This window comes from Onychomys torridus, chromosome 8 (genome assembly GCF_903995425.1).
Source record: "Onychomys torridus chromosome 8, mOncTor1.1, whole genome shotgun sequence".
Taxonomy (NCBI): Eukaryota; Metazoa; Chordata; class Mammalia; order Rodentia; family Cricetidae; genus Onychomys; species Onychomys torridus.
Window position 1 is genome coordinate 86,266,472 of NC_050450.1, and position 18,679 is coordinate 86,285,150.

Consider the following 18,679-nt stretch of genomic DNA (forward strand, 5'->3'; position numbering starts at 1 on the left):
TTATATTCTAATTTATAATTTTATGTCTTATGCTTAGTTTTTTTTTGAGGAGGGTGTCTATTGGAGTAGACACTGGCTATGGTATAAAGTAAGAATCTAACTTCATTTTGTGTGTGTGCTGCTGGGATCAAACACAGCAAGCTTCCCACAAGTCACCATTGAACTACATTTACATTCTCCAGTTCAATTTCAACCTTTTGCATGTGGATGTTTTCCCAAGGCAACTCTGTCAGAAATCATTGGAAGAGAATGTGTGTGTGTTGGGGAGTCTGTTTCTAACTCCCTTTTCCACTGGACTTTATGTCTTCTTGTAGCATTTTCCGTTCTGATGCCAACATTGCTTTCTTGTTCTTTCTTCTGCAGGACAAGTTTTCACTAGCTGGGGCTATCCTTGAACTCCTGACCCTTCCACCTCAACTTAGAATGCAGAATTACAAGTATGCATCATACTGACGGTGGTTTGGATTATTTAGTTTAGTTGCACTGTGTCAAGAAGAAAAAAGGAAAAACTAACAATAGCACTGAATTGTTACAAGAAATGTCCCTTATGCAAAGGCTCTGCTTCTGTGTTAATCCACAGCCCTATTTACTACTTTCTGAGACAGGGTCTCAGGTTGACCTTCACCTTACCCTGTATTCCTAGCAGGCTTGAATTTGTGATTTTCCTACCTTAGCCTTTCAAGTGTGGGATCACACACCTGAATTACTTAGGCTCATCTTGGATTTCTGATACATTTTTATTTGTTCCACATAAGAGGCTGATAACTGAGTTAGAAGGACCAGGAACAACAGGGTGAGTAAACATACTGCTCTATATCCTGCAATGCCAGCAAAATACCTGAACAGAAGCCCAGAAAACAAGGATGATGGGATAATACAATGAAAACAGTTGCCACTAGGCCTGGGTGGTAAAGTGATTGTCCTGCATGCGCAGGGACCTGAGTTTGATCCCCAGAAACACATACACACCCTTTCCCACTAGCCCCTGAAGAAAGACAAGGATAAAGAACAGAAAGTCTAAGCAGCAACAGCAGGCTGGCCTCAAACTGGTGGGCCACTCTCCTGCCTCTGTCTCCTGAGTGGGGATTACAGGTGTACACCTGGCTGTCTCATATATCTGTCGTCCTTTTCCTGAGACATGGTCTCACTATGTAGCCCTGGCTGGCCTCCAACTCACATAGATCTGACTACCTCTGCCATCCAAGTGCTGGGATTAAAAATGTGTGCCTCCATCTCCAGCTCAATGTTTTGTTTCATATTTATTTTATTTTCTGAGTATGAATGTTTTACCTGAATTCATATATATATATCCTATATTGTCTGGCATCAGAAGAAAGCAAGATATCCTGTGAAACTGAAGTTGTGGGTAGCTGGGAGCCACAATATGGGTGCTGGGAATCAAACCTGGATCCACTGCTAAGCCATATCTCCAGCCCACTTCATGTGTGGTTTTGTATCTTTTTTGGGGGGGAGTTTGAGTCAGGGTCTGTCCAAGTAGCGCTGGTTATCCCAGGACTTTCTCTGTAGACCAAGGTGGTCTTGAAATCACACAGAGAAAGGATAGTCTTTGGCTCCTGTGTTGGGATTAAAGGTGTATGCCAGCCATGTCCAGTTTTCTCATGTTTTTTAAATGATCCTCTTTGTCACATATCAAGAAAGGTCAGTTGGGCAGTGGTGGTGCATGCCTGTAATCCCAGCACTCAGGAAGCAGAGGCAGGCGGATCTCTGTGAGTTCGAGGTCAGCCTGGTCTATAAAGTGAGTTCCAGGACAGGCTCCAAAGCTACACAGAGAAACCCTGTCTCGAAAAACTAAAAAAAAAAAAAAAAAAAAAGAGAGAGAGAGAGAGAGAGAGAGAGAGAGGCCATACCAGCCATCTGATCTTGTTATCTAGATACTTTCAGTACCATTATTGAACCACAATGATATTCAGTAGATGTGTAAAAGCCTTATTCAGTTTACACCTGGTAGCCTCACAGAGTACATTAAATTCTTCAGCGTACACTGTGTGTTAGACCTCCCTCACTGCACTAAATAATTGAGATCACGATTTCCTAACAGTTACTTGGCTATGCTGTTGCTTAGACGGTTGGTGAGGTGAATACATGGTAGCCAGGAAGCAGAGAGAGAGAATCCTGGCATTCCAACATTCTCCCCTCCTGGCACACTCCCAATAACCTGATGTCCCGCCCCTAGTGTTCTCCCACCTCCTAACAGAGCCACAGACTGAGGACCAAGGCGTCAACCCATGGGCCTTTAGAAGACAGTCAAGATCTAAACTATACCAACAACTAACAATTTCATTAACTATATTACAAAGTTGAACTGTCTAGAAAGTAGTTCTATTATTGCTCTAGATTAAAGCAGGAGGGGCTGAGAGATGGCTCTGGGGTTAAGAACACTTGCTCTTGCTGAGGACCTGGGTTCAACTCCCAGTCCGACATGGTGACTCACTCACAGCTGTCTTTAATTCCAATTCCAGGGGATCTGCTGAGGACACCAGACATGTACAAGGTGAACATATGTGCATAAAGCAAAGCACACTTTAAAATAAAAAATAAAGAGTACTGGTTTGACTCTCAGCACCAGGTGACACCTCATAACCACCTGCGACTCCAGTCCCAGGGATCCAAGGCCCTCTTCGGGCCTCTTTAATCACTGCACACCTGTACACAGACATAAATGCAGACAAAACACCTACACCCCATAAAGTAAAAATAATGTGCTGTAGGAGTCCTAATGACAAGTCTCTCTGATCATACTGGGCAATTAGCAATCCCATTTTCTATGCAAAAGTCATCACAGCCAAGCTCTGTGGAAAAGGAATGTCAGCCGCTGCGTGGATGTGTTGGGAAGTAAAACTTTTCTTTTTACACTTACAGGTTCATTATAATGACGATCACAAATGACAAAATGAGCAGATCAAAGGCTATAGAACAGGAGAGAAGCAGCATTCCCATGCCTTTCGAGGAACTTTCTCAGACTGTCATAGATTCAGTTATCGGGAAAGGCCCTGGGATTTTTTCCCCTTGAGGAAATCCAAAAGTAGGAGCAGCAGCTGGGCATGGTGTTGCACACCTGGGATCTTAGCACTGGGGAGGTGAGTGGATCTCCGAGTGTGAGGCCAGCTTGGTCTACACACTGAGTTCCAGGGGGCCGCAACTATACAGTGGGATCATGTCTCAAACAAAACAAAAAAGTAGAACAGTGTTTTACTGAGGTAAAGGCAGTTATTAGAATTCTTATTTTTCAATGAAAATGATAAATCTATTACTTGTTCACCTGAAAAAAAGAAAATTACCTTTGATCTCCAACTAAAACTAGGACTATTTCCAGTCCTGGCATCTCAGAATGTCTGTACCTCCAGTTTAAGGGGATCCCATACCCTTTCCTAGCTTCTGCAGGCACCAGATATGCACATGTACACAGATGCATGTAAAAAAAAAAAAAAAAAAAAAACAACAAACCACCCAAATACATAAAATAAAAAATTAGGAGGCAGAGGCAGATGGACTCAAGGAGGTTTTGGTTTTGTGTTTTTGAGACAAGGTCTCTCTACATAGTCCTAGCTGTTCTGATACTCACTATGTAGACCAGATTGGCTTCAAACTCACAAAGATCCACCTGCCTCTGCCTCCCAAGTACTGGACTAAAGGCATGCATAACCAACTCTGAGTTTGAGGCCCTCTTGGTCTACATCTTGAGTTCCAGGCCAGCCAAGGCTACACAGTGAGACCATATCTCAAAAAACAAAACAAAACCAAGTAACAAAAACCCAAACAAGCAAAAAAAATTTATGACCTCATAAGAAATACAAAGTTTTAATGTCTATTCTAAAATACACATAGAAATTTAGACTATAAACCTGGTATGGTAGTTCATCTTAGCGCTCATGAGGCTAAGTCGGAGCCACATTGGTAAAACTCTTTCTCAAAACACCAAAACAAAAAGTATATTGGTAGTTCCAATATAGGTAGTTAGCTCATGAAGTGGATAGACAGTGCTTTTATCAGGAGATAAGGTCCTCATAAAAGAGTGGACACGCTGGGCAGTGGTGGTACACACGTTTAATCCCAGCAGAGGCAAGCAGATATCTGAGTCCGAAGTCAGCCTGGTCTACTGAGCAAGTGAGTTCTATGACAGCCAAAGATACACAAGAGAAACCCTGGTTGTTTTTTTTGGTTGGGGGGGAGAGCTTGTCTGACTGTTACAATGTATTGAGGTCACCACCAGCCTCTCTTCTGATTGTTACAATGTATTGAGAAGGTCATTATCAGTGGCCCCCTTGTCTGTCTGATTGTTACAATGTATTGAGAAGGTCATCACCAGTGGCCTCTCTTCTGTCTGATTGTTACAATGTATTGAGAAGGTCATCACCAGTGGTCTCTTCTGTCTTTAGATAGCAATACCTTGATCATGGACTTCTCAGTCTCCAAAACTCTTGAGAAACAAACCTCTATTTATTATATATTTTGTCTAGGCCCAGATGCCAACACATGCTTTTGTGCCATCGGAAACCATCAAAAGGCTTGCTGAGAGAAATTACACTGAAGAGAACCCTAACTGAAGGAAACTCCTGGCTCCTTTCCGTGAGATACCTTCTGCAGTGGCTCTCTGATTCCCAAGCATCCACTTTGTTCTAATCTGAGTCAGTTATAGGGACCGGTTCACGATTAGGCTAACTGGGCTAAGATCTGAGAAAAGACATTACTAAGGATCAATATTAACTACCTGTGTACCCAGAGTGAAGAAGGAAAGACAGTAACCCCGTCTTTGCTGGCAGCCATTATGTACTTGTAAGGAAAAGCAGCTTTGGAGCCAGAATGAGGCTAGTTACCACAGAATACAGGAAGAAATATGCTTAAAACTTTGCAGGTCCCTAAACCAATCAACCTAATAGCCTGGTTTATTTTTGTATACTACTTTCTTTACATGAGATAATCTCAATATTGTTTAGCTGAAGTTGGAAATGTTAATTATTGGCAGTTGAAAACAGCTTTAGGTCAAAGGAACTATCAGAATGCTAGTGTTGTCTTAACTGCTGCATAGGATGCTACAAGGTGTCATAAAAATCTGTGATGAATTTGCTGACAGAACATTATCTGGTTGCTAAACAAAGCTTTACCTTCAAGAAGTAGTACAGGCCCTTGCCAATCAGCCCAATGACTTGACCTCAATGCCCAGAATGCACATGGAAGACCCAAGAAACCAATGCCCAGTTTAGTCCTTAGACTTCCACACACACATTGTGGGACACAGTTATCTGCAAAGCCAAACATCACTGTCTTCCAGACATTCCCAGGTACTATTTCCTCCCCCAGCCTAGGAACTCCCACTGAGTTCTTCCTCCATGGATTTGATGACTCAGGACATTTCCTATTATGGGATAGAGTAACAAGGCCTTTGTGTCTGACTTCTTTCAATTAGCGTGTTTTAAAACACACCTACAGGTTATAGAACATATCCATAATTCATCCTTTAAGGTACAGTAATAATCCAGTGTATGGACATACCATATTGTTTACTCTTCAATTTATAAACAACAGTTATTTATACTTTTTGACTATTACTGGTAATGCTGCTATAACCATCCCAATTACTTTATTATATTTATATATTTATATGGAGGGTCGGGGGTTACAGGGATGAAATACAGGTCATCAGGCTGGTGCCAAGTGCCTTTACTCACTGAGCCATCCTACCAGTTTTCATTCCAATTATTATTATTATTAATCTAATTATAAAAGTGGGAATGCTGATGATATTTCTAAATTTAGCTTTTTGAGAACTGCTAAGCTGTTTTTTTCCATAGTGGCTATTTATACAAGTTTTATATTCATACCATCAATTTATAAGGATCAATTTTTCCTCCTTTCCTACATGTTCATAAACCAATTTTTTGTTTGCTTATCTGTAAATAGGTTCTCTATATTTAGTTCAGGCTGGCCTCAAACTCATGATCTCCTGGTCTCAGATTCTTGGATGTTGGGATTACAGGAGGGTGAAGGTATCACCATGTCTAGCAAAAAAGATGAGCTTGGGTTCCATACTGTAACTTTTCTGTAAGTTTGAAATTAATCAAGAAAATTTAACTTATTCATTTTTCTTTCCAGACAGAGTACCACTATGTAGCTCTGGCTGTCCTTGAACTCAGAACTACCTGCTCCTGCTTCCTAAGTGCTGGGATTACAGGTGTGCCCCACCACACTCTGCCTACCCTATTCATCCCAATGATTCATGCCTAGGATGATACTCTAATGAAATAATTAGCAAGACTTTAAAGAAGAAAAAAAATCACTTAGCTGTGTTACTATAGCAAATGGGGAAAAACTAAAACCTGACAGCTGGGAACTGATTGTAAAAACTGTAGTATAGCCACAAAAAAGACATAGTACAAATCCTATTTATTTCTCTACCTATAGGTTTATGACAGATGAAGTGAACATGCTCTAGATTAATAGATCTGTTAACACTGGCTGTTAGGCTATTCCATTAAAAAGATATGGACTGTCCTTATAAAGTCAGAAACAAGATAGGAATCACCTTCATTCACCATGACTTGAACATTCTACCTAAAATAATAATGAAAGCTAGAGATGGTGGCACACACCTTTAATCCCAGCACTTGGGAGACAGAAGCAGGCAGAGCTCTGTGAGTTCAAGGCCAGCCTGGTATACAAAGTGAGTTTCAGGATAGCCAGAGCTGTTACACAGAGAAACCCTGTCTTGAAAAACTAAAATAATAATGATGATGTAAAATTACAAATGACAGATTTTTTTTATAGGTAACATAACAATGTAGACAATGTATAAAACTCGTTATCCAGATTTATGATAAGCTAAGTATGGTGGCTTAGACTATAATCTCATCACTTGAGAGACTGAAACAAGACTGTGCCAGTCTATGCTAAAGGGTCAGATCTTGTTATCACAAAAACAAAAACAGGCTGGCAAAGGCCTATAAACCCAGCACTTGGGAGGTGGAAGTGTAGAGGGAAAGCCTGCACAGTGAGACCCTTTCTCAAAACCAGCAAAAACCAATCAAAGAAACACAGAAAACCACTTCCTGTGTTAAAAGATACATAAAAAGCAATAATAAAAACCAACAAACTCACTTAAAACTTACAGCAGTAGGGTGTGGTGGTGCTTGCCTTTTATCTCAGTACTTGGGAGGCAGAGGCAGTTGGATCTGTGACTTTTGAGGCCAGCCTGGTCGGTCTACATAGTGTATTCCAGGACAGTAAGGGCTACACAGAGAGACCTTGTCTCAAAAACAACAAACAAGAAGCATCAAAAACAAATCACCTCCATAACAATATAATAAAGACAAATGGACTGGGGCCGTAGCTCACTGCAGAGTACTTGTCTAAGCATGGTTAAAGCCTCAGGTTTGATTCTTAGTAGTGAGCAAGAGGAGCAAAGGGCAGCAGAGACTTGGATCTTTGTGCAGCGCTGGCTGGCCTGGAACTTGCTAAGGGCCCATGCCTGCCTCCAACTGAGGCATGCCATGTTTTGAGGTGGAACTATACTTTCTTATCTTACTTGCCAGCCCTCCTCCACTCCTTCCTTTCTTCTTGGAGACTGAGACAGAAGCTGGAAGATAAGTGATACGTGAGTTCACAACATGGTTTACCATCGTCTGGCCTTAAATCTCCTGCACAAAAATACTAGTTTTAGAAGCCTTTTAAAATCTTTTATTTATTGTCAGGGTGGTGGTGGTGGTGGGGCTGCCAATGTGTGCTTGTGTAGAGGTCTCTCTTTCCACTTTCCATGGGTTCTGGAGGTCAAACTCAGGCAGGTCATCAGGGTATTGTAGTAAATGCTGAGCAGCAGTCTTATTGATCCAAGTATGAGAAACTTTTAAAAAGTTCTTTAGGAGGATCATGCTTGCCAAATGTGGTGGCTCATGCCTCTCTAATTCCAGGCCTATGGAGGCAGAGTTTCAGGTCAGTCAGGATTACACCCTGATACAAAAGCCTTTCATGCTCTGACTAATATTGTTCATTATAAAATAATGAAAATGGGGGTTGGAGACTTAGCTCAGCGGTAGAGTACTTGCCTATCATGCGTAAGGCCCTGGGTTTGGTCCTCAGCCTCCCTCCCGCAAAAAGACAAAAATAATAAAACAAGAAAATGTTCAACCTCAGATTAATTTTTTATTTTAATTTCATGTTTTGAGAAAGAGTCTTTGGCCCAGGCTGGTCTTGCATCTACTATGTAGCCAAGAAAAGCCTTCAATTCCTGATCCTTCTGCCTCCTAAGGTGTCATCACACTCACCTCAGACTGATGTTTTAGATAAGATCTCTATACAGCCCTGGCTGTCCTTGAAGTAGCTCTGTAGACCAGGATGGCCATGAACTCAGAGATCGGCCTACCTCTGCCTCCAAAGTACTGAGATTAAAGGTGAGCACCACCACTTCTGGCTTCAGAATGATTTCTAATGGTTTCATGTCAATTATGTCTAATAAATATTCTACAACAAAGTGACTGAAAGTCACATGTAGCTTGGAGGACAACAGAGACAGACAGTTACATTCAGACTTCCATATCTGTGCAAGATTTTGTCTAGGGTACCTTAACACATCCACACAATACCACAATCCACATGTGATCATGTCCCTTCTAAAAAGGAGAAGGGCATAAAAATTTTAAGGGTTTTTATGACTTTTACCCTGAAGATAAATTATCCTGGGGCTGGCAGGTGAGTTTAGAGATCTAAAATTGGAAAGAAAATACAGATAACCACAAGCAGTGGAATGCAGGAACATACACTCTATGAAAACTGGACTGACTTCTGAAGACTGCATGCAAAGGCTCTACTCCATGGCTAAGGCCCAAGTGCAGGAGTGCACTTCTGGAATGATACAAGTGAAGCAGAGGAAGATCTCAAAGCTTGAGGCTAGTCTCTTGCTCACTGTGATTCTGTCTCCAATGTTAAAAGGGGGCTAGGAGTCAGGGGCAATGGCACACGCCTTTAAACCTGGCACTCAGGAGGCAGAATCGGGGAGTTTCATTAGTTCAAAAATAGCCTGGTCTACACAGTGAGTTCCAGACCAGCTAGGGCTGAGTGAGACCAAGACTACAGGAAAAGATTAAGAAACAGCTTCTTTGCTGGCTATGGTGGTGGTGGTGGCAGTGGCGCAGGCCTTTAATCCCAGCACTCAGGAGGCAGAAGCAGGTGAATCTCTGAGTTCAAGGCCAACCTGGCACTAGTTCCAAGACAGCCAGGGCTACACGTAAAACCCTGTCTCAAAAAATAAAAAAGAAAAAAGAAACCACTGTCTTTGATCACAATAATTTGTTAAATCTCCAAAAGAAAATATATTTTCCTCTCAGTTATGATATAAATGAATACAGAATATTCTGATTAAATACTCAACTGATACCCAGAGGGATCAGTAAATAACTCCCCAAATGCCAATTTCTTCCTAGGTAATTCTTTTTGGTTTTTTTCAAGACAGATTTCAAGGGTTTCTCTGTGTAGTTTTGGTGTCTTTCCTGGAACTCACTCAGTAGACCAGGCTGGCCTTGAACTCACAGAGATCCACCTGCCTCTACCTCCTGAGTGCTGAAATTAAAGGCCTGCACCACCACCGCCCGGTTCTAAGTAATTCTTAAGTCAGACATCTCTAAATTGGAGGCTGAATTTGTGTCACAGATAGTGCTACAATGTAGTTTCTACAAGTTAAAAAAAAAAAAAAAAAAAGTACTGTAAAATCCTAATCCTAAATATGGTCTAAGGAAGAGAAGAATTATTTTTCACCTTTAAAACAAGGAGCCAGGCCTAGTGGTACATGCCTTTAAACCCAGCAGTTAAGAAGCAGAGGTAAGAGTATCCTGACTCCCAGTCAGCCTAGTCTATATAGCAAGATTCCAGGCCAGCCTGGACTACATGGAGACCCTGTCTCAAAGGGAAAAAAAAGTAGCCAGGCATTGGTGGCACACGCCTTTAATCCCAGCACTCGGGAGGCAGAGCCAGGTGGATCTCTGAGTTCAAGGCCAGCCTGGGCTATAGAGCAAGTTCCAGGATAGCCAGGGCTACACAGAGAAACCCTGTCTCTCAAGTGGTAGAGGTGTGGTGATGGGGTCTAAGTCTGTTCCACAGAAGATATACAAAGATGCTTTTTAAGCAAGGAGCAATGTTCTTCATGGAGCCCCCAGTACAGGTAACATTTTAATACAAACAAAAGAGAAGGGATATGGTATGGCCTAGACTCTCTCTTCAAAGGACTGAAAATTTTCTACCTATTTTACAATAAGGCAAAAGGCAAAGTCAAGATACAAAATCATATGCAAATCTAAGCTGAAACACTGTTAACAACTTTTTAAAATTGTTACAATAAATTTAAAATTCCAGATAAGATAGACCAAGCAGGTATAGCCTGTAAGCTGGCCTCATGCATGATCCCCGTGAAGGCTATGAATGTAGCCTAATACATCTGTAGATGACAACGTCAAAAAGTTGGTCTCTCCTGACAAACACTGGCAACAGAAAACTAGCAACACGTTTATACTTCATATATGAATACAATGTACACCACCAACTAAAACAGAATTAGGGCTCAGACTCACCTTAGCAGGAGTTCTTTGGGAAGTTTTTTATTGATTACAGCTTCATCACTGTTTGAGAACATCTGTTAAAAAAAAAAAACCCAAAAACCATTGTATCAGGCATTAACATTTTAGCATGTTCACAGTTAGGAGGCAATACCCTCAGGAGAAAGGTTAAAAGAAGAAAAAAAAAAAAAAGCGGGAGCCAGAAAATGGTTTAGGAGGGAAATGCTTCCATGCCTGATGATCTGAGTTCAAATCCTGGCAACTAGAGGTAGGAGAGAATTGGTGCCGAAAGCTGTCCTCTTACCTTCCTTACAACAGGGACCCACAGCCAGATGCATCAGGTCCAAGGTGTGGCAGGCAACATATCAGCTCCTAAATTACCATAGCCTTATATCCAGTCTAGTGCCTACACTGACCTACTAATCACAGAAGCCTCCCCTCTCCAGTCTGTAAAAGGGACTTTCTCTGTCCTGAGTTACTGTTGGAGCTCCTGTCAGAGACCCACCTGCCTGTCTCCCAGAGATTAAGCTCATTCACCACCACTGCCCAGCTTCACCGTTCTGTTTTGGTTTGGTCTTTTTGGTTTTTCAAGACAGGGTTTCTCTGTAGTTTTGATGCCTGTCCTGGAGCTCACTCTGTAGACCAGGATGGCCTTGAACTCACAGAGATCTGCTTGACTCTGCCTACAGAGTGCTGGGATTAAAGGCGTGTGCCACCGCCACCCGGCTAGCCATTTTATTAATGGTATCTTAATGGTATTTTGTTGTTAGATTCATGATATTTGTGTGCTACACAAGAATCATGAAGATTTCCTCTTATACTTTTATTCTATGAGCCTTACAGTTTCAGCTCTTACATTTAGGTCTATGATTTAATTTTTATATACATGAGGTGAGAAACCACTCATCTACTTGGATATCTACATATCTAAATACTATTGGTTCACTGTCATTTATTTGATTTTTCTTTTCCCAGTGAATTGCCTTGGCACCTTTATTGAAATCACGTGAACCAAAGTGCAAAACAGTTTCTGGATCTCAATACTGTTCCTTTCCACTATATGTAATTTTACACCAATTGCTTATTATTTTGATTATTATAGCTATAGTTACATTTTGAAATTAAGATCTGTAAGGGTCTCTGTACATTTTCAAAATAATTTGAGCAATTCTAGACATTGACTTTCTCTATGAATTTGATTAACTTGTCAATTTCTACAAAACTCATTGCTGAAAACTGTGACTTGTGAGCACACCATACACACAGAATTGGAGGACACTGCTGTTCTAAAATTAGTAGTTTTCCAAACTAGAATCATGGATTATATCTCCATTTATTTAGAATTATTTAGAATAAATAGAACCATGCTAGCCTTGGACTCACTGATCCACTTGCCTCTGCTTGAGAGTACTGAATCTGAGACATGTGCTGCCACCACCCACAAGACAGAAACAAGTTTTCTCAACTGTTGAGCCATCTATCCAGACCCTAATTCCTATTTTTTTTTCCTTTTTTTTTTTGTTTTTTTAGACAGGGCTTTTGGTGTAGCCCTAGCTGTCCTGGAACTCCCTCTGTAGACCAGGCTGTTCTCGAACTCAGAAATCTTCCTGCCTCTGACTTCAGAGTGCTGGGATTAAGGCGTGTGTCACTACTGCTTGGCTTTAATTCCTTCGTTTAAAAAAATATTTTTTTTAAATTATTTTCCTAATGGTTGCTCTAGCAATTCCAGTTTGCACCTTAACTAGCCACAATATACTGCAGATTGCTCATCTTCTATAAAATACAGGAACTATACTACAAGAGAACTCTTTTTTCTTTTCTTTTTTGTGATTATATATTAATCTGATAAACCCCAAACTATAGTTCTTAATTATGCAGCTGTCTTTCAATTCAGCTAAGATAATAAAAGAACAATTTATTTATAGTTTTATATATTTACCTCTGTAACTAACATTCACAGTGTTTTTCTTCAAGCTACCATCTGGTACCATATCCTTTAAGCTTGAACAACCTTTAATAGTTCATGGAAGGCAGATCTGCAAACAACAAATGTCTTGGTGCTTGCTTATTGAAGTTTTTAAAAAAATGTCCTCTAATATTTTGTGTTTTGGTTTGAGGTTTTAAAACAGGGTCTTAAACAGGATCTCTGTGAATTTGAGGCCAGCCTGATCTACAGAGGAAGATGGAAGATCCAGGAAAGGCACCAAAGCTACACACAAATAAATAAATAGATAGACAGATAGATAGATAGATAGATAGATTGATAGACAGACAGACAGATAGATAGATAAGTAAGTAAGTAAGTAAATGGGGAAAAAAAACACAGTCTTGATCTATAGCCCAAGTTAGCCTTAAACTCATATGCTGTTATTTCTGAATAACAATGTGTGTGGGTTCTCTGGAGAAACAATATCAGTAGATCTGTGTATCTATGTATCTACATATAAGTCAAGCAAATAATGCTGGAGATTATTAGCATGTAGAGACAATGTCCAAAAGCTCAGAAGCGCTGATGTCCAAGGGTAGAAAACAGATGTCTTAGTTTAAGGGAGAGTGGGAAGGATAATATCAGAGAAATACTTTATTTCTTATCTAAGTATCCCTAAAATTGACACACAAAATTAACAATCATTATTGGCATAATTTATTGACCAGTAAAGATTAAACATAGGACCTTGAATATGCTAAACAAGCACTCTACATTCCAGCCCTTTAAAAACTTCTCAATTAAACAACATTTACTTATTTTCACGTGTGTATTGGGAGATGGACATCATAGTACACATGTAGAGGTCAGCAGACAACTTGCAGAACTGGGTTCTTGACTTCTATATAGGTCCCAGGGATAGAACTCAAGGCCCCAATTTGGTGGAAGGCCCCTTCACTGCTAAGACATCTTGCTGGTCCTTATTTTTTTATTTTTGAGGTCTCATTGAGTTACTCAGCCTAGCTTCTTGATTCAGGCTTCTGAATCAAGGTTGTAGACAATGTGTAGGCAATGTGTCACCACACTTATTCAATGCTTCTGACACAAACTTTTGGTTGCTTTTTTAGAGACAGGGTTTCTCTCTATAGCCCTGGCTGTCCTGGAACTCACTCTACAGATCATGCTGGCCTTAGACTCACAGAGATCTGCCTGCCTCTGCCTCCGAAGCACTTGAATTAAAGGCATGCGCCACCACCAACCAGTGAAAAAAGCTTTTATAAAAAGAGAAATTCAGAGAAACCCTGTCTCGGAAAAACCAAAAAAAAAAAAAAAAAAAAAAAAAAGAGAGAGAGAGAGAGAGAAATTCATGTAAAATTGTTTTGAAGTGTGCATTTTAGTGGGATCTTAGTGCATCTTAATGTACTTAAAACTGCTGTGTTATTACCATCTTCCTAGTTCCAGAATGTCCTTATCCTCACAGAACACTCTGTATCCATTAAGCAATTGCTCAGGAACATATTTTTCTTCAGTCTATGAATTTTTCTATGCCCGGTCACTTCATATAAAGGGAACCGAGACGTGACCTGTTATGTAACACTGATCTCTTTTTACAATGGTTCTGAGATTCATTTACATTGTACTAGTGTCAGTACTTCATTTCTTTTCAGATCTTTTTTTTAAATTAATTTGTTTATTTTGTATACAGCATGTATGACTACATGCCAGAAGAGGGCGCCAGATCTCATTACAGATGGTTGTGAGCCACCATGTGGTTGCTGGGAATTGAGCCTTACACTGCTTAACAACTCCACTGGAAGCAACACCCACGCCCACAAATCTTGATCATCTTTCTTCTAAAACTCTGAGTATCATCCATCTGCTTTCTGGCTCTTCATTCTTCCTTTTGCTTGCCTCAGGCAACAGATCCTACCAGACTCCCAGAAGCTGGGTTAAGGTACGGATCACCACATCTGAATGTCTAGCATTTCTGATCAAAGTCAGCTGTTAACCAGTGCTATTCCTTTGTATATGCACTTGTTTTCCAGATTTTGTCTTAAAACAGTCTGATAACAATTTAGCCTGGTGCAGATATCTTTGTTTTTACTCTATTTTAAGGTCACTAAGATACCAAACTGTACAGATCAGTATTTTCATCCAGCAGGCATAGTGGCACACATCTTTAATCCCAGCACTGGGAGAGGCAGAGCCAGGAGGATCTCTGTGAATTCAAGACCAGCCTGGTCTACAAAGCGAGTTCCAGGAAAGGTGCAAAGCTACAGAGACACCCTGTCTCAAAAGAGAGAGAGAGAGAGAGGGAGGGAGGGAGGGAGGGAGGGAGGGAGGGAGAAAGAAAGAAAGAAAGAAAGAAAGAAAGAAAGAAAGAAAGAAAGAAAGAAAACGAACGAACTACATAGGCTGAGCATTATTCCCAGTAGCCCAAAAGCAGATGTAAGTTAAGTGTCCATCTACAAATGAATGTGTTAGCTGGGTGGTGATGGTGGTGCAGCACACCTTTGATCCCAGCAGTCAGGAGGCTCTGTGAGTTCGAGGCCAGCCTAGTCTACAGAGTTGAGATCCAGGACAGGCACCAAAACTACACAGAGAAACCCTGTCTCGGAAGAAAAAAAACCCAAAAATTAAAAAAGAAAATAAAATGTGTTAGATATGCATAAGTGGAAAGTTTAAGAGAAAAAGAAGCCTCTGGGCTCCCAACTTTCCTTCCAAAGAGAGTCCACTGAGGAGTTACTTGGTGTTGAAAGGTAGCTTTCAGCTGGCTAAGGTGTCCATGCCCATAACACCAATGCTTGAGAGACAAGTGCAGGAGGATCATGAGCTTGAAGCTAGCCTGGGCTAAACACTGAGACCAAAAAACAAAACTAACAACAACAACAACAAAGTCAAGGCTGAGGAGACTCTTCAGGAGGAAAGACTCTTGCTACCTAACATGAGAACCTGAGTTAGTTCAAATGCCCAGAATCCAAATGAAGCCAGATGGGCAGTGTACCGGTAATCCCAGCCCTTCAAGGGAGACACAAACAGAATCTCTGGGGGCTCACAGAACAGCTAGTCTGGTGGATAAAGTGGCAGACAATGGAGATGGGTGATAGTTAGGCTGTCCTCTGACATTTCCAAGCCCACCATGGTACATGCACAACTACAATCACGCAGATGAACATGGCAGTGAGCACACACACCAAACTGGGCAGTGATTTTCAAGGCCTGGCCCTAAGAAACACCTTCTGGAATCACACCTGCTAATACATAAGAAAATCTAGGCAAGACTTCAGAACAACAAAACACCATGTGGGAAACAGAATCAGCTGCCAGCAACACCAGAGTCTCATACTCTAATAAAGGCCTATTACACACTCCAGAAAGTCAAGCTGCCAAAGGACCTCGGCCTGCTGAGTGGCCTTTCAAAAGAGAAGCAGAAATGCCAAGATGAACTAATTCTAAGCTACTCAATGCTACTGAAGGTTAAGGGGGTACTGGACAGCAACTACTACCAAAAAAAAAAAAAAAATGGTTCTTCATTGAAAAAAAAAGTATGACTAGTGGGTCTCATTTTCATAGATTTGAACAAACTTTGTAACATCCAATAGTAGCCTCGGATACATCAAATCTTATGGTAGTAGGAACACTTTGGGGGAAGATTAAGACAATATTCATAAAGAAATGCATAGTTAAAGCTGGAAAAATTTCATTTTGTTTTGGCTTTTTGAGACAGAGTTTCCCTGTGTAGCTTTGGCTGTCCTGGAACTCACTCTGTAAACCAGGCTGGCCTCAAACTCACAGAGATCTGCCTGCCTCTGCCTCCCAAGTGCTGGGATTAAAGGCGTGTGCCACACCACCCACCTGAGAAGATTTTTAGAAATACTTTTCTTGTTGGGCCGTGAGTTCGAGGCCAGTCTGGGCTACAGAGTGAGTTCCAGGAAAGGGGCAAAGCTACACAGAGAAACCTCATCTCGAAGAAAAGAAAAACAACTTTTCTTATAAGTAATTTTTTACAAGGTTGTGCCATTCCCTCACTCAACCAACACCAGATGTTTTTCCAATTGGCTGGTTTTCTTGCCAGAATCCAAAAGGAAAAACATTTTTGAATGCTAAATAAATCTGAAAGAAAATAAGGTTATAATTTCCCCACCCAAAGTTTTTCCTTAGTAGAAATGTAATTGCTTTTTAGAAACAAACTATGGCCAGTATATTACCACACCATGACTAAACCTCTCCTAACAAAGACATGTTGAGATAAAAACACCAAGGAAGAAATACATGGAAAAACACATGCAGTACTTAATAGTCAAGCTGTCTGCATTGGATGCCTTTTAACATCTGACTCAACAGCATACGTTTCTTTTATGTTGATTTCTATCTTGTTTACTTAGCCTACATCCACTACCAATTAGTGTCCTGCACTTCAGATTAAAATTGTTTGTGTATATAATATATACACACATGTGTCCGTATGCACACATGAGACAGAGGAGGGTGGCGGGTGTCCTGACTCCCTAGAGACAGGGTATCTCACTCACCTGGAGGTTTTCCAAATGGGCTAAACTGGTAGCGAACCCTACCAACGTTTCTCTGTTTGTCCCTCATGCCTAGTGCTGGAGTTAAAGGCATGTGCAAGAACACATACAGCATTTACATGGGTGCTAGGAATCTGAACATGGGTCATCTGTATTGTGTCATACATGCACCAAAGCCATTTCCTGTGCCCTCTTTACACTTCATTCAATTTTTCTTTTTTTTTTTTTTTCCTTTTTTCTTTTGTCTCCTTACTTGGTTTTATGATCCAGAGCAACATTTTAAGTCCCTGAGGACTCCTGAGTTCACTTCCCAGGACTCGTATTATAGAAAAAACATGTCTACACGTTGTCTTCTGACCTCCAGAGGTCACCGTGACATAGGCTAAATAAATATAGTATTTCAATAACACAAACTGGATCATCCCTGCCTTCTGGAGACATAATCACATAAAACACCATGAGACTGTTATCAGAAGGAGACAGTGGTGTTTACCCAGTGATTGTAGCAGAGACGGTGAGAATAGTTGGATTTTGGCCATGGAGTTCAGGAATCCCTTTTCTTGCAGGAGGTGGTGTCTTAATCCCAGCACTTAAGAGTACTGTTTGTTTCTTTTTGTTTTTTGAGCATAATAGCTATTATATAGCTCTGGCTGTTCTGGAACTCACTATGCAGACCTGGCTGGTCTCTACCTCATCAGTGACAGGATTGAACCATGCTGGACACAGATCGTATTGCTCTTTTTTTTTTTTTGGTTTCTCTGTGTAGCTTTGCGCCTCTTCTGGAACTCACTTTGTAGCCCAGGCTGGCCTCGAACTCTCAGAGATCCACCTGCCTCTGCCTCCCAGTGCTGGGATTACAGGCGTGCGCCACCACTGCCTGGTGACATATCACTTAATGACAGAAAATCCTATCATCTCTACTTTTACAATATAGGATATGCTTAATGCAAAAACATGAAACGCTCCAAACCCAAACATTCTGAGTGCCACAATTAGAAAATATTCACCTGACCTCATATTTTAAAATAGAAATATAAATAAGAATAAATTTACTTCAGTCTACAAGTATATATAAAGGAAACACAGATCAGGGGTGGAGAGATGGCTAGGACCTGGGTTCAATTCCCAGCATCCACATACGGCTCACAGTCTAACTCCAGTTACAGGGGACCTAACACCCTCACGCAGACATACACACAGGCAAAAACAACAATGCACATGAAATAAAAATAAATCATAGTGGGGGGTGTACACATTTAATCCCAGCACTCGGGAGGCAGAAGCAGGGGACTCTCAAGTTGAAGCCAGCCTGGTCTACAGAGCAAGTTCCAGGTCAGCCAGGGCCACAGAGAGAAATATTCTCAAATAATTTTGTATAATAGTCTCAAATAATGTTTAAAAAAAAACATGTCTCTAGAAAGCAGGAATGAGACTTTACTTTTGGGACAAACCCAGGGCTTTATTGGATGCTAGGCAGGTAGTTTTTCATCTCTAGCTCAACATACTTTCAAAGAACAAGCTGTATGATGTTCTTCTTTGGCTCAGAGATCCTTATGGCCTATTTTATCAGAAACAAATTCAGAGTTTAAATGTCTACAAGGCCATCCATCATCATCTCCTGCCCCATCCACACCAGCAGTTCCTACTGATTAGTCTTTGTCCTTTAC

At 40.9% G+C, this 18,679-nt stretch overlaps 1 protein-coding gene across 2 annotated transcripts in view; it reads right to left on the reverse strand.

The window, feature by feature from the left end:
- The window catches only part of Fbxl20 (F-box and leucine rich repeat protein 20), a 65,193-nt gene that overhangs the window by 29,944 nt on the left and 16,570 nt on the right, over positions 1 to 18,679 (reverse strand). For both annotated transcript variants that reach the window (XM_036196292.1, XM_036196291.1), the window contains exon 2: positions 10,572 to 10,633. In XM_036196292.1, the coding sequence (XP_036052185.1) occupies positions 10,572 to 10,633 (62 nt within the window). The remainder of the gene's footprint in view (positions 1 to 10,571; positions 10,634 to 18,679) is intronic.